This window comes from Kogia breviceps, chromosome 14, assembly GCF_026419965.1.
Source record: "Kogia breviceps isolate mKogBre1 chromosome 14, mKogBre1 haplotype 1, whole genome shotgun sequence".
NCBI classification, from domain to species: Eukaryota; Metazoa; Chordata; class Mammalia; order Artiodactyla; family Physeteridae; genus Kogia; species Kogia breviceps.
In genome coordinates, this window is record NC_081323.1 from 84,940,963 (window position 1) to 84,963,548 (window position 22,586).

A 22,586-nucleotide genomic window follows, 5' to 3' on the forward strand; every position below is an offset into this window, starting at 1 on the left:
GCATTATAACGAATGTTAGAGGCGTGTCAGTTTGCCCGACTCCAGCAGGAAGTGCCCGTCAGGAGGCAGTTCCTACCACACAGACCACAAATGCCTAGTGATTTCTCTAGTCATATTTTAAGTTCTCCAAGCTCAGGGTGGCCCTCCCTGGACAATGCTAGTCCTGCACTGGTAAACGCTTGCTCGTTGATTTCCTTTTTTTAAAGATTTTATGCTAAATATCTCTCCTCTACTGTAGCGGTTTTTATATTAGTATTTACTTTAAAAACTTCTCGGCATTTAGTATATGATCAGTAGCTTTTACGTTATCTCATTTAATTTTCATGCTATTAACAACCACACTCTATACACAAGAAAACTAGAAAGGCTAAGTAAAATGTCCAAAGTCATATCGCTAGTAAAGTTCAAGCATATGTCTCATTCCAAAGTCACTGCTTTGACTCATCTATCTTCTTTACTCAGTGGATTGTTTAATGCATTTGATTAGGTGAACTGTATCCACCGGCTACCACTAAATATATCGCCTGCCAACTGTATTACTGAATGAATGAAACGACATAAGAGGTTACATATTTGGACGTGAGAAATTCCATTGTTTCTGAGATAACACCCTATGGGCTTCCTTTGAACTTTGTTCTCAAATCCTCAGTTACCCACGTACTACTTCCTAAGGTGAGGCATTCTCCAAAGAGCTCATTTATTATTGCCTTGAAAATGCCATACTCATTTCCTCTGCAGGCCTTCTGACACGCTCTTTTGCCCGAAATACTCTCCCTGCTCCACTCTCAGCACTCTGCATCTCTAGTCTACCTCTATCCACTCTTGCTCAAGCCAAAAACCTAGGAATCAAACTTGATTTTCCCATTACCCACTTTGCTCCACCACTATAATATAATCAGAGGTGACAGTAAACCTTGGTAAGGATATGTATCCATTAGTAAGTCCTAGTTGGCAGAAAAATTTTAAATGTTGAGAAATGGAAATATAAATCTAGTGATGGCGGGGGGGGGGGTCTTGGCAGAAGATGGGAATTCAGGAGATTTGACCTGTAGCCTGTCGTTGTCAAAATTGTCAAGCCTGTTTCAAAGGGTGGGGCAGGGGGGTTCTAACTAGCTCCCAGAAGATACTGGGATATTTTCTCCCAGCTTCCCAGAGAGCTCTGGGAGCATTTAGGATCAGCTACAAACTAACGGTGAATCACTGGGTGTGTTAACAGGGAACAAAGAAAACGTCTCTTCTCTAGGCTCTGGGATGTGTCCAACACCAACATCACGGTGATGGAAGGCTTTGGAGTCAAACAGCCCTGACTTTGAACTTACTGTGCAGCCCTACAGGTTTTCCACCTCTCTACACCACAGCTCCTCTGTAAAACGGAGGTGCTTCCCTTGCAGAGTCGTTGTGAGGAGTGTCTGAATATGTGCGTACATACATACATGTGTACGGAGGTAGGTGGACACAGATAAAATCAGGTGTTCCAACTACTAGATTTCTTCTCTTCCCTCCCCTGTCTTCAAGGCTAAAAAGACTAAGAACACAAACTATACTGGACCAATTAAGTATCAGCAAGCTTAAAGAGACAAGTGACTTGCCCTCAAGGATTATTTTGGTTTCTCACTTTTTAAAATGTTTTATTTATTCAAAAAACACATTCCGCCTAGTTCTACTGAAACTTCAAACTATTTACCCTTACTTTATGTGCCAATAGCATCCCAACGGAATAACCCTTTAAATTGTAAACATTCAGACTTTATTCCAGAGGTCTGTGGAAGAGCAAGCTTTGTACCTGTACGAAGGAGAGTGATTTATTCCTGCTGTGAAGGTTTCTAGAAGGAACTGAGTTGCAGCCAGGAAGGTGATTCTAAGATTCCCAAATGCTTCTGGCTGAGGACTTCAGATTTTATTTGAAACAGATTCTCAGAGTACCAAACACACCTTTATTCAAGTGGCAGTACAAAAGCACATTCCTAAACCAAATGCATACATGTGATTTTTACATTTTTTGCTAGTTAGAGATTACTTAATCCTGTTTCATAATCACCGGAGGTGATTACCCGTGGTCTCTATCCGTAGGGTATATATGGTCATAGACAGGAAAATGAAAACATGCATTTTTCATATGCTTTTACATTTAGATCATTTAGGTCCCTACCGTGCCCTGATGAGATCCTATGCTCGCTGATGGCTAAGAGGTAAAATACTGTGGTAGAACTACCCTAGAGGTTATTAGCCATAAGAGGCTTACAGAGTAAGCAATGAATTTTTACATATTTGTTGAGGATCCCCCTACTGAATATTTTAACATATGAATTATGAAAACCTCAATCGCTGGAATGACAACTAGAATTTTAAATAACACTTGTCTTATTCACAAAATATTGATGCTTACAATGGAAAAATACAATAGAATGCTTTGACATAGTCTAAAGAATCATGAACTCTTGCTAGGTGTTATGACAGTGACCCTGAACTCTGGAGCCAACATCTGTGCTCAGTTTCATCAATCAAAAAAAAAAAATGTTATTTCATACAGCCTGTAGACTCTAGTAAAATACAAAAAATATGATGATGTGTAAACAATTCCAAACAGGTAATGAAAAACTGTAATGGATAAATTTTACAGGCATATCTGCCATTCTTGAAATACTCTCTCTAAAGATATTACACAAGAACAGCAATACCTTTGAGGGAAGGCAGCATTCCCTACGAAGATCTCTGATCTCTTAAGTGTATGTTCTTTACACTTTGCCCAATCAAAAGCAGACTCGAGCGTTCTGCTGGCCTTCAATGGACATACATAAAATAATTCTGAACTTAGACACACAGAAGAGGCGCTGAATATAGCTAGGCTACCACCAGTCTTGTTGGCTTCCTAAGGTCTTTTTCATCTTTTAGAAGGCTGTGACTGCTAACACAGCTAAGAACTTGGGTGTCACTTGAAAATGTTTAGCTGCCTGCCACAAACTCAGGGGAAACAGAATCCTTCATACTCATGGATGGACAGGGTGTGTAAATCCATTTCTTTTAAAGGAAGATACTTTGCATTAGGACAGAAGACACCAAAAAAGCAAGTAGGGGTGGCATACCTGCTGGTGTAAAGCTTAAAACTAGGAAACCTTCATTGAAGGTGCTTAAGAGAATGGAGAAATCAATAGGAATCCAAATGTTACAGCTGGAAAGAAATAGGGTCCTCAGAAAACAGCAGGCCTAAGAGTCTGTTTTGGAGAGAACTTTGGCTGAGAACAGCAGAAAAAGCTAAATGAGAAACTTTCCAGAAGTTGACACGTTTTAACATTGTTGTATCAATGTATCTTAGGGAAGCTGTGAACAATAAGAACCAACTTCAGGAAAAATAAAAATGTTTATAGGCCACGTTAAAATAAAAATAGCTTAAATGAGTTCCATAAATAAAGCATACATACCTACCTATGTAACACCTATTAAATAAAAGAATGCCACGAGAAAACAGAACTGCATTCACCAAGTCACTCCTCTGACTAGATTCTTCTGCAATGAAAAAGACTGGGACTATATATTAACGATTTCATATGCAAATAATAATTTTCCCTTCAATATTTTGATGTTGAATAAAGCCTGAAATATGGTGCTAAATGCTTCCACTTGCATTATATCGAATTCCGGTCTGGTGTGGATATTCTGATGACGAAAAAAAGACTTGAACTCCTAGACTTGTCAATTACTATATACCCAAATTACTTCTCTCGGGTTTGAATTCTTTGCTGAATGAGGGTTGGAATACGGCTGAATCCTCCCACACATACACATTTATTACATTCATAGGTATTCAGCATGAAATGAATTTGATGCTCACAAAGTAATTTCTTTGACTGAAGGCTTTTTCACGTTTATAGGGTTTCTCTCTAGTGTGTAGTCTTTTATGTCGACTAAGACTTGAACTCTGACTGAAAGATTTTTCACATTCTTTACATATGTAGAGTTTCTCTCTAGTATGAATTCTCTGGTGTCTAGAAAGGGCTGAGCTCTGATGGAAGATTTTCTCACATGCATCACATTTATAGAATTGTATGCCAGTATGAATTCTCCAACGGTGACTAAGGTATGAAAATAGCATGAAGCATCTACCACCTTCAATGTATTTGTAGGTTTTCTCATTGGTATGGGTTTGCAGATGTCAAGAGTTCAACACGGACTAATAGCTTTCCCACATCCGTCACATTCAGAAGGTTTCTCTCTGACGTGAATTCCCCGATGATGAATAAAGGTTGGGCTGGGACCGAATCCTTTACCACATTCAAGACACACACGATTTCTCCCCGGTGTGAACTCTCAGATGCTGAATGAGGCCTGAACTTGACTAAATGTCTCCCCACGTTCATTACATTCGTAAGGCTTCTCTTTGGTATGAACTCCTTGATGGTGGACAAGCTGTGCTCTCTGACTGAGGTTCTTTTCCCATGCATCACAATCAAAGGCTTTTTCTCTGCTGAGGACTTCCTGTTGCAGGACAAGATCTGAGCTATGGTTGAAATTATCCTGATAGTCATCACACTCATAGGATTTCTCTTTCCTATGAATTTTGTGATGCTGAATAAGGCATGAGGTTTGACTGAAAGCTTTTCCACATTCATTACATTCATGTGGTTTCTCTCCTGTGTGAATTCTTTGATGCTGAATAAGATGGGAGTTCAATCTGAAGTCTTTTCCACATTCATTACATGTATAGGGCTTTTCTCTGAGACGAATTCCTTGATGCTTAATAAAGGTCAACCCACCTTCGTTGTATTCATAGGACTTCTCTTCACAATGGACCTTCGGATGTTCAGCTAAGTGTGAGGTACGACAGAAGTCACTGCCACACACGGTACACTTACAAGGCATCTCTCTGTGAACTCTCTGATGTTGAGTGAGGTGTACACTACGACTGAAGACTCTTTCACAATTGCTACATTTATAAGATTTTGCTCTAGTGTGAATCCTCTTATGCTGAATTATGTCTGAGCTCTGACTACAGGATTTGTCAGACGCCTCACAGGATTTATCAGATGCTTCACATTTATAGGGTTTCTCTCTAGTGTGTATTCTTTTATGTCGACTAAGACTTGAACTCTGACTGAAAGATTTTTCACATTCCTTACATTTGTAGGGTTTCTCTCTAGTATGAATTCTCTGATGTCTAGAAAGGGCTGAGCTCTGATGGAAGATTTTCTCACACGCATCGCATTTATAGGATTTCTCAGTGGCAGGAATGCTCTCACATTTATTAAGGCGGGAGAGTTCCATTAAACTTTCCTTATGTTCGTTACTGGGAAAATCCTGGGTTAGATTCATGTGCTCGTGTTTACCAGCTGAATTCTGCTTGAGGCTCACGTCATACTTATCAATGTCATCAACGTTCTGTATTCTAAGAACTCTCTGATCTGCATCAAGAGTCGAGTCCAGACTGAAGCTTTTTTCAGGTTCATTACATTCACTGTTCTTCTCACTGGTGAAGGTTTTCTTACTGATTGTTATTTGCCTAAACTCTCTCTCCAAGAACAGAAATTTCCTTAAGATTTCCTGAAGCCTTTCTAATCTGTCCTCAGTCTTATACACTTCTCTAGTCTCAGGAACTTGGGCAATATCCTTTTTGAGTCTTCCTACTCTCACTTTGTATGAATGTACTTCTTCTGGAATTTTCTGCTTAGGAATCAACAGCTTGTTTTCTTCTCTGGTCTCTCCATCTGATTCAATATATAAATAGAAAATGCAAATGTAATCTGTACCCTGTGCTTAGAAAAACAAAACTTAGAGAGGAGAAAACTAAATAACCTACAATCTACCAGGGTAAGAGAAGTTTATTTACTCTGAAACACAGGAACAAAATCTCAACAGACGTAAGGGCACGAATAGGAGCAGTGAGGTAGGATCCAAGCGGTCCAAGGTGTGGTAGAAATAGAGGGTAGGCTCAGCAGAGTAAGAAGATAACCAATTAAGGTGTTTCAGTGGAGATAACAGGGAACTAGGTCAACAGAATTATAGATAAGCAACTTGAATAGGGACCTACTACAACTTACGGATAAGGGACGAAGTAAGAGGTCATCAAAACTGAACGGAAAAGGAAAGAGCTCTCGGTTCTGGGATGCAGACAGAGCTCTTCACTGACTGCCAAAGCAGCTACAGCTTGGCTCAACAACTAGACGTTACTTCCCTACTAATTCATCTGATTGATTCTGCCTTACTCACCTGAGCAGTCATCTCTTAAGACTTCTCTATTCTGAGTTTCCAGATCAAAGACCTGTAGATCTTGTTCCAGCTGGGAGATCCCATCAGGCTTGGAAATTGGAAATCCTGCTCACAGAGAAGGAAATGGGATGTGGCAATTTATCCCCAGATACTACACCAGCCACTTTTTCTCTTAATTAATGGCTAATGGAGAGAGTAAGTAAATTCTTAGAAGACATTAGGAAGGCCTGGAGAGTGAGAAGGCCAAGGACCTTCTACAAGGAGTTCATGTTTGTGCTCTAGAAAGAGGTGTGCTAAGGGGCAAGCTGATGACTTTGGGGACCGTAAGCATTCATTTACACACACTCAGGTAATTCGGCTGAGTGTGTACCTGTCTTCCCCAAAATTATCATTATCGCTCCTCATCTGTTGCCTACAGATTACTCTTTGTATTAGACCTGGCCTACAAGTATTAGACCTGGACAAAATGGAGGTCATCAAAATATAACTCTGCTGGACTGGAGAAAGGTGAATTCTCAAGCACCTGTTGTGTGGTGAGCTAAACTGTAGCAACAGAATCAGTGAAGGCTGAAAAAATATTTCAAGGACCAATCTCAAGAAACAATTCATTTCAGGGCACATGAGGAAACAAATAATAATATGACACATCCTTACCCCTTAGGAGCTTATACTCTTGTTTATTCAACAAACATTTATGGAGTGCCTCCTATGTGCAAAGTATGTAGGAGATAAAGAGCCCAAGCAGATAAGGTCCTTCCCCTCAAGGACCTTACACTCTAACTGCAGAGACAGATATAAACAACTTACTGTAATATGATAGTGTGAGGAAGATGCAATAAAAGTGCATTTTCACACAAAATGGTCTTTCTCTGGCTTGCATAATGGACTGCTAGGATCTCATCTCTTTTAAAGCAAAAGCAAGAGGCAGTCTGTTTCTGAGCCGGGACAGAACTATTACAGTATCAAAGGGGCAGTTTTTACATGTATTCAGCCCATAAAGCTTCTAGTAGCACACATACAAGGTCTAGCTCAAGCCCCTCATCTCCAAAAGCCTTTCTCTCCACTTAGTGAATGTCTACAAACTGTATTATGTGTTCCTCTTATCCTGACATGTCTCTATATAATGAAGTTTACAGATTTTTAAAAATAGTTTTCAGGTATTATTATCCCTACCTGATTTATAAACTCTTTGATAGCAGGGACCATGTACCTTGTATCTTGCACTTCTTTTCATTCATTTATTTAAGAGCTACTCATTGAGTGACAATTTTGTGCCCAAATGTCAACAGATAATCAATGTTTGGTTTTTTTTTAATTTTTTTTTTTTTGGAGGGGTACGCGGGCCTCTCACTGTTGTGGCCTCTCTTGTCGCGGAGCACAGGCTCCGGACACGCAGGCCCAGCGGCCATGGCTCACGGGCCCAGCCGCTCCGCAGCATGTGGGATCTTCCCGGACCGGGGCACAAACCCGTGTCCCCTGCGTCGGCAGGCGGACTCTCAACCACTGTGCCACCAGGGAAGCCCCGATAATCAATGTTTTAAAAAGGGCTCTGGGCCTGAAAAGTATGATAAACCAATAGTTGTCCTATGGGACTCCACATGACAGCTTAAGAGCAGGGAGATCAGAACAGATATAAAAAAGGCATTTACTGTGTTTCTGAATTCCTGTTGGGCATAAATAGAGTCAATTCTCTTTTGGGACACATTTTAGTTAAGGTCCTCCATGTCAAATGAAATAGTTTTGCAAGTTTAAAAAAAGTTAGTATGGCATGACACAGCAACTACTCTGCTCAGAATTCTGATAACATAATTCTCAACTTTTGGCAGATATTTATTAAGGTGTTTCTAAGTATTTGAAAATTGAAATTAATTGTGGTTATTTACTCTATATCTACACTTAAATCACTTACACACAACAAAAAAGATCATCTTCTTGTTGGATTAGGGGTTTGATTTTAGACACGTTTAAGGTAACGTAGGAAGGTATAGAGAGAATGCCTAGCAGGCAGTTAGAGATACAAGACTGCAGTCTAGAAGAGAGAACGGGATTCAAGATACAGACTTAAAGTCACTTGTGTTATCAAAATATGAAGCTAAGATTCACTAAGCATTTGGTAGGTGCAAAGTACCACACCAAGAGCTTTATGAGCTTTCACTCACTTAATACTCACCATACCTGCATGAGATAGGAATTATTACTGTAGCAGTTTTACGGATGGGAAAACTAAGATTCAGAGAGGTTAAGGACGTTGCCCAAGGTCATGCTAACTGGTGAAGCTGGGGCTCAAACAGACAGTCTTATTTCAGAAACCGGCTTTTAAATAATCTTCTAGTAAAAAATAAGGAGTGTGAATGAAATCCAGCCCTTCCTCTAAATATGTACAGAAAGAGAACAGAAGACCAACATAGTGACAATGGAGCAAAAGGTGAAAATAATAAAAAGAACAGAGAAACAGTAATTAGAACAATACATGGAGGGCCAGGATCCAACAGATTTAGAATCATGACGTTTAATTAAAAGGGACCTGAGAGAACATTTAGTGTCAAAGGAATGAAAATCTCTTCGTAATAGGCACAGCCTGAGCCACATTCAATCTGAGAAAATTCCACTATAAACAAACAATTTGAACACTCTCCTGAAATCTTTGTCCGTATTAAGAAATCTGGTCCACAGCTCCCACCACTTGCTGCCCCTTCGGAAAGAAAAGGTAAGTCACAAGCACAAGCCAGGTGCTTACGCACATAACCTGATTTTAAGCCTTGACACAACCCAGGAAGCAGACATTACTTTTTGTTTTATAGATGAAAACGTCATTATGATCGGTTTAAATAATTTGCTCAGTCACAGATGGTAAATGGAACCCACAGTTAACATTCTTTCCAATCTATACTAAGGGTCACAGAAAGCATTAAAGCAGGTTTTCTCACCACTGGCCTAAATGCCTTTTTCCTAGATTTAAGTCAAAAATCTACGCTTTCAAAATATGTATTTTTCCTATCGAAATGTGAAATTTTTCCTATCTAAAATTAATTTTTTATTAAAACATTTTGATTTTTAAAATTGAAACCTTGACAGTTTTCTAATTAGATTTATTTTTAACTTAATCTGATCTTCAAAAATAACATTTAAAATTTACCTCATTGTTTGTTGCCTATACCAGTGCTGTGCTAAGATTTTAACCATCTGAAAGCTTCATGCTTTTCTTCCTGGTCCTTAATAAACACACAAACAAAATCTCTCCTTAGCAATATTGATCCTATGTAGATACCTATTATAATGGAATGTATCCTCTAAGAATTTTACTTTTTCTTGAGTGCATGCCCTTTCTGCTCCCAAACTGTATAACCTCATGCCTGTCTGTCCAATTTATTGTGGCCATTTAAAATTACCATCATAATACAGAGCCATAAAAATATAAAAAAAAACACTGTATGTGGTTGGACTAACTGTCCTAAGGCACAAAACAGTGAAAAAGCGTGGGCTTCAGAGTCAGATCTGGGTCCAGAGCCTAGCTTCGGCCCTGGATGGATCACTTAACTCCTCTTAGCCTCGGGTATAAAACAGAACAATACCTGCTCACAGGGTTATGGTAAGGATTAAATGAGATATAGGCTAAGTGCTTAGTAACATACTGGTTGCTCAGTAGCGAACGACTGTGGTAGTGAAAGACATTCTATACAAAATCATTTTTGCCCTCAAGACATCAACTTCAAAAAGCAAGGGGTATGTGCCAAACATTCCTGATTTATCAGCTCACTCACCATCCAGCAGAGTTCTGGGAAGCAGCTTTCTAATGCTGTCACCGAACAGGGCACCTGCCACACTACCCCATGTGAAGTGTAATCCAAGCTTTTTTCCCAGTCTTATTAATCTCCAGCACTAAGTCACAGATAACTTCCCTTTGGGTGTGACCCCCAAGCCAGTAATTCACTCATTGGCAACAGTATATGCTTCTTTTTAGATCTGGTAATGAAAATTTTTACCTACTTTTTGATTCTTTTACTCTGTTCATACTCTGTATATTTATTACTGTGTAGTGGAAGCACTTAACCAAAAGACCAAAGTTCTGATATCTGTGACAAATACAACTCAGAGCTACTATCATGGGAAAAAGGTAGGAACTGGAAAACAGGGCTGCTAAATCAGAGACTGAATTATAAAGTCCTTATTTTACAACACCAAACATTAAGCTAAGTTAACTAAGTGTATAAACTTAAATTTCAGGTGGGGTTTGCTGAACCCCCCAATATGAAAATTACTTCCTAAAGAGTGTAAAAAATAATTACTAAGGAAAGGCTGCTGACTTGGTCACAAAAACAAGCTGAGTAGGAGGGCTTCTTCTACGTAATTGTGCCCAGCATGTGTGAGTGTGCATACGTGTCCTGTGTATGTGCAGAGATGACAGAGGAAATGGGATAAAATTCAGGCTAATAGTATGCTGTGCTGTTAGGCTGATTGAACTACTAAGAAGTTTCTTTACTCCAAAAAGTAGACAGGTTAACTGTTGGAAATTATGTAATTATTAGATATTAACAGTAATTTACAATTACATATCACTTTACAATTTACAAGTTGTTGAATATACATTCGATTTGACAGCCTGAAGGAAAGACAGCCTTTCCGCTCCATCGAGGAAAAGCTAAGGAACACTTGATCAGGAAAGGTCATATAAATGCATCAATCTGTACAGCCCCACAAAGAATAAACAGGATGAAGGCAGGACCCTGGAGGGGGCCACAGGGATTTAAAGGAAGCAAAAGACTAGAACATTAGAAAGGCCCAGGGGTCTCAGGAGATTTAGGCAACAGAAGGGGCAGGTCACATTCACTACAGAAAAGGAGGGGCACACAGTGTATGTTCCACAGTCTAAAATAACATGAAAAGATCATAACCGAAGAGCTGGAGTCGAACTTTGTGGTTTCTGAGAACACAAGTCGATGACCACCAACCATGGCTTCTGATTGAACTCAGAATTCAGGGTTCAAAATTCTGGTTGCAACGGAGGGCTTCCTTGGCCCTTTGAAATTTATCAAAGGTCATCTGAGGAGCTGCAATTTTACATAGTGGTGGCATCCTGAGAAGCATCTACTCCATCAATCAAGTGTAATATCTCCTAATTGTGGAAAAGGAGTCTCCGAGCGGGGCCGCGCACTATCGATGGGAGGCCGACACCTGGGCCATCTCTTGCAGATTCCTGCTGAAAGGACTGCAAGTGTTTCTCCAGAGAAAGCACTTGCCTGGGTATGACTCAGGGCCGGGCAGGAATTCACACTATGAATCCGGGTGGTGGGAAGACGGAGAAGTATGCCTACGAAGATCAAAGAGCCAGGAATGGAAAACACACTAAAAACCTTCCCAGTGGGCAGGCTGCCTCCCCACAGATAAGAAGACCTCTTTAATCCTGAGTGTAATCAAGGAGACAGAACAACACCCTGGATGCCACCAGCACAGCAAAGCAAAAAAGAGTTTAAAAAAAAAAAGAGAGAGAGAGAAAGAGAAAAAAAGTATGATTAAGTACATACATACATAACAAAGAAAAGAGCAGCAGAGACAGGCAAAAAAAGAAAGAGGAGCAATGCTCACACCGAGGGCGATGCCGACAACTCCCACGGATCCTCCTCTGCAGCACCACAGCGCCTAATCTCAGCTGCCAACTGCACCATCCAAGTGACAAAGGAGAGACTCGGTCTAAGTCTGAGACTTCTGCGGCTCGGGTGAGGTTACACAGGATTACCTTCTGGGTGACTCACTGAAATGTACTCGCAGTGAGTCATGCCTTGATATCAAGTCTCTCAAATTCTGCCTACTTGCAGATGAATTTAGGGATCTTAAAAGGTGAGGGATTATTCAACGAAGATGTTAGCCTATCTTAAAAAAAAAAAAAAAAAAAAGGCATTTCTTCTTCTGAGAAAAATGGGAAACTCTCAGATACAGGGGCACTGAATTACCAGGAAGGAAAGTATCTGGTTGTGGTTTGGGAGGCCCTAGAGTCTATCTCATAAAAAAGGAAAAGATAGGGAAAGTGAGAACTTGCAAAGCACCAGCAAGTTTCCCTTTTCTAACAGGGAACAGATGCCCCACAAAAGCAAGAAACATTAATTGAGGTTAAGGAGCAGAATGTCTCCTCCTGAAACCCCCGAAGGAAACCCACTCCCAGAGGAGACAACCTTAAAGAAGGAGGAATCGGAGGTTCTACGACCAGGGATCTGAGCCACACTCAGAGACCTCACACCTACTCAGAAACAAGGAAGTAAAGAAATCCTAAGCGGTAAACTGAATAATAAGAAAGGCAATCCTTACCCAGTGAGGCCAGGTTCCCATAATTCTCTAACATCACTTCTCTGTAGAGAGCCCTCTGAACAGGGTCCAGGCGTCCCCATTCCTCTCGAGTAAGGTGCACAGCCACATCCTCGAATGTCACAAACTCCTGAAATAACACAGCCTGGCTGCTCTGGGGAAGGAGGCCACCACAGCATCATGGCCAGAGAATGAAGGAGATGATACAGAGGGTCTGCAGGGTGCATTTATGTTGGAAAGGAGGGAGAACAGAGTAGAATCTAGGGAATAGGTTCCACAACCCTTCAACATCTAATAAGCACCCGTGACAGCACCAAGGATAAAGGAAGTGTTTGCTGGTGGTATTGGGGAGATGGAAAGGTGGTTTCTGTGAAGTCCAGGTCTCTGAAGATGATCAGCACCCAACCTGGGGTCTGCTATTAAAAAAAAAAAAATTCAGGCAAGGTTTATGGATGGGATGAGGAAAGGACCACACTCAAATCAGCAGCAATAGTCCCTGAGGAAAAGCAGAGGGTCCCTCAGCTCACCTGGTACCTGGCTGTCAGGAGCGCAGCTGCCTGGTCTCCTGGGCTTCCCTCGTGGGGAAGGGCAGGCACCTGGGGGGCAGGTGGAGCTGAGGGAGGAGAAAGGAGCCAAGAGTGAGAGCAACCCTTCCCCAGGGCTCCCTTACGAAAGAGAGAGTCAGTGGGACCCTTCCTCACATCAACATTACGGCAAAACCAACAAACGTTTATCGGGTATCGACCATGTTCTGCACCTTCTCAGCACCTGCATGCCCTCCTTACACATGCTTAGCCCCGTGATACAGGATTTGATTATGAAATCTCATATTGTACACTATTCCCACGACATGACATACCTCTAACAGAAGGGTGAGCACTGTTACCTGTTTTGCAAATGGGCAAAGCAAAGCATAAAGATTTGCAGTGACTCATCCAGAGCCATGGTTATTTAGTAGACTTTTGACCCTCTCCCAGACACTGTTCTGTCAACTTCACTAAGCCTTTCTTTTGAGACTGGGCACTGTCTCTGCAACCAGTGTGTAAGGCCCTCAGGAATAAGGAGTGGTCATCTGTTTCCTCATAATCCTTCCCACACTCTCACGATGCTCCACACACCATGGCACTCAGCTGGTGCTCCTGACACACAAGTTATTTCAGGCACTGCAGTCGGCCGCAAGTAATCTCGTACAAACTTCATACAAGACAAAGGCACTACAAGCCAGATCAACCTCTCTATATGATACATAAAAATGTTGTTTTGTGGTCAATATGTGATATGTATACATTGCTATTTTACGGTCAATATATGATAGGCATACATTGGGCTCAACCAAGGAATTAGATGGTTGTTTTCTTGATCAAAATTAGATTAGTCAGGAACACTGCAGTTGCAACAGAATGGCAGCTGGCGAAGCACCAAAGGTCAAGGAGGGAAGAAACTAAGTTAAGGGAACAGGGGGAGGGACAGGCCCTAAATCTAAGAGGAAGTGAAAGCAAGGCAAGGGCGGTGAGGTGCGGCAAAAGCAGCGTTTCTTAGAAATTATTCTGAATGTGCTACCTGGGATGAAGTGCAAGTTGCATGAAGGAAAAACAGCCAGAGCAGGGTGAGCGAAGGCCACTCGGCCTGTTACAGAAGGACAGGCTGACCTCAGCAGAGGGACCCAGATCAGGACTGAACTGAGTCGCGTCTGTGCCTCCCTTCAAGACCTCCCTCTCGGGACCGATCTCTCACGGAAATCCCTGGCCTCTCTCATACCAGGCCCGGGAGCCCCTCTGCACTCCCGTTCTGCTGGACGGAGGTGCTCTCTCTGCCTTACCCCCAGTGAGTCCCTGCTCCATGTCGGTGTCCTGCACGAACTGAGGCTCTGGGGACACACCCTCAGAGTGGGTCTCCAAAGGCTGAAACTGGACCCTTGGAGATCCTGCTGCTTCCTGGGCCGATATTTCCTCCATGCCTGTTCTGGAGGACAATGACCATCACTGCAGGGTGAGATTAGGAGAAATTATTGTAACAAGTTAAAACAGCCCATCATTCTACATTCTCAGGACTTAGCAAAGTATCTTGCACGCCGTAGACACAATGAAAATAGTGAATGATGCTCCACCACCTAGAATAAACAGCAGGAAGAAAAAGGGACATTATTCACTTTCAGATAGTTAAGAACCAAATCATACGGTCCAAGTATGCAGGTTTATTTGAACTCCACGAATCCAGAATTTGTGGACCTTTTTTAAAGCAAGGAAACACAACTTAATAGCCTAAAATTTTCGGTGTACATTGAAAATACTTGATATTTACAAACTTCTTTCAAGGTTCAGGTATGCACCCAGAGAAATATACTAGTCCCGATTACTCGTAATTTTTTTAAAGCAGGCCCCTAAGAATTTTTTGGTAAACACTCTGTCAGCCCACTCTGAATTACTGAATGGCCTTCACCGATATCCAAATTCCACTCCGGGGGGTCAGACCCTTCGATAACTCAGACTACGTGGGCAGGCCTTTCCCACAATGCTGACAGTAAGCCAGAGAAGGGCTGCGACTCTAACAGGTCTGACTGGTTGTCCTTCACACCCAAGGACGCGGCAGCGCTCCGTCCCCTTTCCCCACCCTCAGAAAGGGCCCTCGCGCCCGGCCCTCAGAAGGCCTCGCCCGGCGCTGCCCTCCTCCCACTTCCCTGCTAGGTCAAGACACGGTCCCAAAAGGGCGAAGCGGGCCCCAGAAACCCAGCTCACAGCAGGGCACGGTCACCGGGTCCTGACGGCGGGGCCCTCCGTCCGCGGGGTGTCGGGGCGGCGAACCCTGACCGAAGAGAAACGGGCCCTCGCAACCCCGGCCCCGCGCGCTCCTGGGGACTGGAACCGCAGTCAGCCTGGGACGGGAGACTCCTCCTCCTCCCCGGGAGGCTAAAAGAGGGGCCGACCCACCGCGACCCCAGAACGCCTTCCGGGGACTCACCAAGCGGAGGGGCGGGCCAGGCGGCCGTCCGGTCGCGGACACCCTGGCTCGCGGGTCCCCCGCAGCCTTTCGGGGGTCGCTCTAGGCCGCTCGGAGGCCGGCTCTTCTCTGTGATACTTCCGGAGGCGGAGTCCGATGGCTGGGGGCAGGGCGGGCCCCGGATGAGGGCCCCGGATAAGCGTGTGGCAGTCGCTGAGGCTCGTTTGCGAGGCTTTTCCATCCACGTCCTTCTGTCGGTCTCACCCTCCCTGCTGACCCCCGCTGGCCGCTCTGTAGCCAGTACATCGGTAGTGACCGCGACAGCCCCGGACTTGGGAAGGCGGCCCCGCTCTTCCTTCCCTGGCTGCAGCCAACCTTCGAGACTCCCCGCGGGGGTGCGTGTCGGGGGATGAGGACGAAATGTCCAACCTAGTGGTCCGACCTCCATGAGTCAGCCGTTCGGGAACTAGCACAGGGGTACAAAATACGCTGATTACAGCCAGGGTTGAAGGCGCTTCGGTTATATGAGAACCTCAGAAAATCATAGGATCGAAACATAGTACGGTTCTTGGGGGAAGGTGGGGGCATGGAGCAAGTGGGAGTGGAAGAGAGACTGGAAAAGAGCTGTGTTCCTGGTGGAAAGACGGGACTCTACAGAAGGAGGTATGGGTAAAGCACGGTGCACGTGGACAGGCAGGCCCAGGGCTAGCACAGAAGCCCCTAGGGCATTAGGACCTCCTGCATCCTTAGAGAATGTGATGTCCTGTGGTGGGACTAGGTCCGCCAGGGACTGGCAAGTCGACTAAAGAATCAAAACAGTGATTTGGAAGGGACTTTAGCTACTACTCCTTTGATTAAGCTTACAAATCAGATATTACCCTTTAATGATATTTGACATTTACAGTTAAATATAAGTAAAATCAAGTGTGACATTCTCCATGCTTTTTCAAACTACATGAGCCTCTGGGAGATTCTGATATGCCTTCCCTTTCTCTCCTTGAGTATCTTATGGATCTACAGCAACTTCCTACTACGACACAATCTCTCTAGTCTATAGTATCTCTGTTACAATGGAGTCAGCATCATGGATAGGAAATGCACTGCTTAAAAAAAAAAAAGAAAGAAAAGCACTGCTTGGTCAATTGCTTGTTGGACAGCTCCAGTTAGAAAGTTTTTTTGTGTGTTGAACAGAACTATACCTCCGGGTGATGTCCATTGTTCCTGTTGCAAAATCCCTGGGACAACAGGTGACACATTACTTCCTGCTTGTCATTAACAACTTGTTATGAACCAGGTTCGTTTGCCCAATGGGCAGCAAGCCAAACACTGAGAGACTGAGGTTTGCAGCAGAGAGTTTATTAACACGGAAGCCAAGTGAGGAGATAGGAGAACAAACCTCAGATCCACCTCCCTGAAGGTGCAGGGCTTGAGATTTTTACTGGATAAAGAAGCAGGTTGGTCTTAGGTGTGGGGTAAGGTGATAGGAGGTTGGGAAAAGGTGAGGTAAGCAGTGTTCTGCAAAGGCATATCTGAGTTACAGGCTTCTTAATGGGATGCATGTTCAAGATAGGAGGTTGGGAAAAGGTGAGGTAAGCAGTGTTCTGCAAAGGCATATCTGAGTTACAGGCTTCTTAATGGGATGCATGTTCAAAAATGCAGGCACTTAGCATCTGAGCTTCGAGTTTTTGGCCCTCTGATGTCAAAAGTTCATTCTTCAGACACCTGCATAGGCCTAGTTTTAGGATCAGTAGTCCCAACCAGTCTTAGCCAGCTTGAACTGGACAAGAGCTGGCTCCAAGTTTCTGAAAAACAGCTTTAGTCCCTGTTACTATAGCCACTTATATGTCAGAGGTGTTACCTATAGGGGTAGTTGAGGAGCCTCGTGGTATATTATCTAGGCTACATGAAGCTTGGAGGGTATGTAACTTGAAAAAAATAATTTAAGCGAGTTTGTTCAGTGAAGGCAGAGGGTTTCTGAAATCATTCCTTTGACGTACACCTCAGCTGTCTGGGGCCAGTACCCTGCTCTTCTCCATCCTGAGTCCCCTCAGGGTACACAGCTGGGGGCGGCTGCAGTGACTGCTGGCTTGAGGGCCGCAGTTTACTGGTATGGCAGGCAGCATTTTTCCTCCCCAGGTCCGTTCAAGAGGCAATACACAATCAGAGTCCCCGGAGAAGCAACCACTTTGGTTTCGTGAAACCTTGACTTCACTTTGCCCTACTGTCTACATTTTAATTTCAGTTCCTCTGCCCCAGACACACATCACCTTATTGTTTGATAATAACTAGAATTATTACGATTACTGCCATCAGTAAGAAAAAGTAGGAGAGTTGTATAAGTATCTGAGCAGGAGGGTACCGAGGGAAACTTAACCCCCGTTTTCCCGGACGGGAAAAGGGGAGCTAAGACATCCCCAAATCCCTACCCACGAATTGGGGAACAAGAACCAAAGACCTCCCGCTTTCCTAGAGAGGCCCAACACCCCCCCCTCCCCACCCCCACACACAAAAAGCGCATCGCAGGCCCGGAAGGCGGATGTTGACGCATTTCCGGCTTTTGTGACACTCGGGGCTTTGGCGAGCGGAGGGCCTGGGTCCAAGTCCACTGTCCTATGGTCCCCAGAGTCACCTCCCTTTTCTATCCCAGCACCCCAGGCTTCTCTGGGGTTCACGGTGAGACGGGGGTCCAGCCGGGGAGGACGGGCGGGGACGCAGGTGGATGTGTACGGTCGTGTTCCGCGATCCCCCTCGCCGCGACCGTCCCCAGACGGGGTGGAGGGTCCGTGTCCTTGTCCTTCGTCCCAGCCTTGGCCGTAGGAAGCGCCGTCTGCCTGCAGATACAGCCTTGGATCCCTGGTTTCTGGACTGGGATGAGATACCTCTGGGACCGGGAGGAGGCAGCCTGCGTGCCCCACCTACGCTGCATCGTCCTCGGTTTTCACCCCAAATGACCCTAGTCTAATTTCTGTGCTCCCCGATCGTCCCCCTTTGCTTTCCTTCTGGTGAAAGCTTGTCTCCTGGGTTCCTAGGGACCTCAAGGTGTAAAATGAGAAAGACCCTAGAGGCTACCAAGCTCCACGGTTTTGTTTTTGCTTTTTCTAGTGGAGAAGTTTAAGACTCATAAGTGTTTGTGGATCATCTGCTCACCCCCAAATTCACCACCATTAATGGCAGTGATTAAAGAATGTTTGAAGCTTAGTGAATAAAGTGAGTTGAACGCAGGAGGAAACGGTTACGTGCACTTCACCCTCTTCCTTTCAGTTTCCGAGCTTCCTGAAAGCTTTTTTACAGGAGTAATTTGAGACACCAGCTGAATTTTTCAGTTGTGGGAGCCAACTGTGCTTGACTCAGAGGGCCGAGTAGTGAGGGGCGTCTGCCGTGGTGCGGCGGCAAGAGCAGACCGCTGGGCCACTTGCCCACTGGTCACTGGCACCCTCTCTGCCACTGATTAGCAGGATGCTCTTAGACAAACCACTAGGTCTCAGATTTATCCTAAGAAAAGTAAACTAGACTGCATATCTCAGAGGGCCCTTCCAACTTGGACATTCATTGATAGAGGGAAATGAACTGAAAAATGAGCTAGGCCAAACAATGCCCCATCTCCATTTCCTGAAGTGCCACCAGTATACACAAAGACGCTGTCATGTGGAGAGGCTGTTAAGTGGCAGAGGACCAAAGAAAACACTTAAACAGGACTGTGCTACACAGATCATTTGCAATCAATAAATAAGTTGTGGAGAAGACCTTGTAAGCAGATCAATGAAACCTCCTTACTATTTGCTGGAGAAAGAGGTTGGTTACATAGTGTGATGGGAGACATAGGTAACCTACCCATGGACACATTATTTACTTATGTATTTTAAACCTGTGCTGCTATAGTATTCCTCCCATTCTTACTCAGATGTTTCGTAAGTAACCTGACCGTTGCAATAGAGTAGCATCTCTTAATTTCTAAATGACATGCCCTTCCAAGTATTGAAATACCAGGCCTATAATGAATTTGTTGAACTTTCTCCAAATGGGCAAAAACTGTTGACATTGCATTCATTCAAACAAATTTTTTTAACATCTTTATTGGAGTATAATTGCTTTACAATGGTGTGTTAGTTTCTGCTTTACAACAAAGTGAATCAGTTATACATATACATGTTCCCATATCTCTTCCCTCTTGCATCCTCCCTCTCACCCCTCTACGTGGTCACAAACCACCTAGCTGATCTCCCTGTGCCATGCGGCTGCTTCCCACTAGCTATCCACCCTATGTTGGGTAGTGTATATATGTCCATGCCACTCTCTCACTTCGTCACAGCTTACCCTTCCCCCTCCCCATATCCTCAAGTCCATGCTCTAGTAGATCTGTGTCTTTATTCCTGATCTTCATGACATTTTTTTTCTTAGATTCCATATATATGTGTTAGCATACGGTACTTCAAACAAATGTTTTTAAAAATATCTCCTGGTTGCAAGGAACTATGTCATGTGACTTAAGGGCCACAATGAAAGTAAAAGACAGTCTTTATTTATTTTTGCTGTATGCGGGCCTCTCACTGTTGTCGCCTCTCCCGTTGCGGAGCACAGGCTCTGGACGCACAGGCAGGCTCAGAGGCCATGGCTCACGGGCCCAGCCGCTCTGCGGCATGTGGGATCTTCCTGGACCGGGACACGAACCCGTGTCCCCTGCATTGGCAGGCGGACTGTCAACCACTGCGCCACCAGGGAAGCCCTACAGTCTTTATTCTTGAGGAGTAGTCTAGTTGAAATAAGGCATGAAAGCATTAAAAATTAAATTTCAGGGTAAAAACTATCAAAATATTGCATACCGAACTGGGCCCAACTAGTGAGCTTAAAGTCAAGTGATGATTGAGTGCTGGAATCATTCCAGAAATGCAAAACAAAACCCAGTCTTTCTACTGCTACTTACCTAGAACAAGAGCAGGAAAACACTCCAGAAGGGCCTGGCCATGTCCAGACCTCAGCCCTGTATCTTTGAGTTTCACTCCCTTGGAGTCAGTTCATTTCGATTCATACTGCCAGTGGTAGGGAAGGCCTCTACGAATGTGTTATTCCCCGTACTCCACCTTTAAATCTTTGATGAGATGTCAAAAACCAAGATTCCTTTTCCTTGATCTTAAAATACCTGAGAAAGAATGAGATTTTCAGACAATATATCACTAAAAATGAAGGGAAATGAGCAAAGAAAATAAAATAGTTGGAAGATGAAAATAAGAACGGCAACACAAATGATGACAGGATATAAGTGCTATAAGACGGCTATCAGGAAAGATTAAATGGGTTTCAGTGTTTTTAAAAAATAAGTACAAGTTTTAATTGTTTTCCCCGGTGCCCCAATGGATGGTCTTATACACCATACTTTGGTGATCACTTTTTTAAGAGTATCTAGGGCTTCCCTGGTGGCACAGTGCTTTGCTTGAGAGTCCGCCTGCCGATGCAGGGGACGCGGGTTCGTGCCCCGGTCCGGGAGGATCCCACATGCCGCGGAGCGGCTGGGCCCGTGAGCCATGGCCGCTGAGCCTGCGCGTCCGGAGCCTGTGCTCCGCGACGGGAGAGGCCACAGCAGTGAGAGGTCCGCGTACCACACACACACACACACACACACACACACACACAAAAGAGTATCTAGATGGCAGTGTGGCAGCATAGTTAGGATCCTGGACTTCAGACTTGGGTTTGAGTACTGGATCCACTACACTATGTTGTCAGACACATTATTTAATCTTTCTCAGCTTTTAAAATAGGAATAATAATTGTGTACTTCATTAGGTTTCCATGAGACTTAAATGAGCTGTGTATGTAATGTACCGAATCTGCCTGGTACACAGCTAACATGAATGGCAGTTACTCAGCGTTTACTATGTCACATCATTGGATTTAGTGACTTGTCTTCATGGATGAGGTGTGAGCAGCATAGCGACACTGTGTTAACCTTTCAATGCTGCTACTAAATTTTTCTACCCTGCACGACAGCAAAAACTGATCTCATGAAACATCTAGGACAAGAAGGAAAGTCCCGCAGACAGACCCTGTTTGGATCAAGTGGGCCAGTTCTTTGAACCTGAACAATGACTGCTGAATCAGGGAATGCTACAGATCTGTCTCCCCGGGCTACCCAGGAGACGGAAGGCACAGTGATAGTGAAAGCGCAGGAGGAAGAGGAAGAAGATGAGGAAGACCATTTTCAAACAGAAAGAAATAGCCTAGAGTTACCACCCCAATTTCTTAGCCGTTCCACACCTATGAATGAGAGAGCCTTATTATCGTCATATTTAGTGGCGTATCGAGTGGCAAAAGAGGAAACGGCGCACACAGCTGCTGAAAAAATTATTCTCCCAGCATGTGTGGATATGGTACATACCATGAGAAATTAAGAACTGTACCTCTTAGTGATGATACAATATCTCGTCGAATCTGTACCATTGCAAAACATTTAGAAACAATGCTTGTGACACGGCTACAGTCTGGTATAGATTTTGCAATCCAACTTGATGAGAGCACTGATGTTGCAAGTTGTCCCACGCTCTTGGCATATGTCAGGTATGGGTGGCAAGATGCTTTTATAGAAGATCTGTTGGGCTGTTTACATTTAAATTCACACGTAACCGGATTCGATTTATTCACTGAATTAGAAAAGTGCATCGTTGGTCAATATAAATTAAGCTGGAAAAACTGTAAAGGAATTTCAAGTGATGGAGCAGCAAATATGACTGGGAAACATAGCAGAGTTATTGGAAAATTGTCAGAAGCCACCCATAACAACTCTCTTTGGAATCATTGTTTTATTCACCGAGAAGCTTTGGTATCCAAAGAAATCCCGCTGAGCCTAATGGATGTATTGAAACATGCAGTGAAAATTGTTAACTTTATTAAAGGAAGCTCATCGAATAGCCGACTTCTTGAAATATTGTGCTCAGAGATTGGAGTGAACCATACCCACTTACTGTTTCATACAGAAGTTCGTTGGTTATCTCAAGGAAAAGTACTGCGCAGAGTATACGAGCTCAGGAATGAGATTTACATTTTTCTCATTGAAAAGCAATCTCATTTGGCAAATATTTTTGAAGATGACATTTGGGTAACAAAATTGGCATATTTAAGTGACATTTTTGGCATTTTAAATGAATTAACTTTGAAGC

General features: G+C 43.7%; 1 protein-coding gene across 8 annotated transcripts; it reads right to left on the reverse strand.

Annotated features, from left to right (window-relative positions):
- Positions 1-1,911: 1,911 nt before the first annotated feature.
- Positions 1,912-15,815, reverse strand: ZNF655 (zinc finger protein 655). 8 transcript variants are annotated; one of them, XM_067012132.1, is made up of 6 exons: positions 15,457-15,804; positions 14,318-14,480; positions 13,026-13,111; positions 12,502-12,628; positions 6,202-6,306; positions 1,912-5,699 (listed from the first exon to the last, which is right to left on the reverse strand). In XM_067012132.1, the coding sequence occupies exons 2-6, from the start codon at positions 14,451-14,453 to the stop codon at positions 4,306-4,308; spliced, it is 1,848 nt and encodes a 615-aa protein (XP_066868233.1). In that variant the 5' UTR covers positions 14,454-14,480; positions 15,457-15,804; the 3' UTR covers positions 1,912-4,305. The 8 variants fall into 8 exon arrangements, with proteins under 8 accessions (XP_066868233.1, XP_066868234.1, XP_066868236.1 ...); XM_067012133.1 differs by lacking the exon at positions 15,457-15,804 and adding an exon at positions 15,234-15,448; XM_067012135.1 differs by lacking the exon at positions 13,026-13,111 and having other exon boundaries at positions 15,457-15,805.
- Between the last annotated feature and the right edge of the window lie 6,771 nt (positions 15,816-22,586).

Coding starts and splice junctions, on each gene's coding strand:
- ZNF655 (XM_067012132.1), bottom strand. CDS start 14,453: ATGGAGGAAATATCGGCCCAGGAAGCAGCAGGATCTCCAAGGGTCCAG. Junction 12,629..13,025: donor TCCTGACAGCCAGGTACCAG/GTGAGCTGAGGG, acceptor GTGTTATTTCAG/GAGTTTGTGACATTCGAGGA. Junction 6,307..12,501: donor TGGGAACCTGGCCTCACTGG/GTAAGGATTGCC, acceptor CTCTGTGAGCAG/GATTTCCAATTTCCAAGCCT.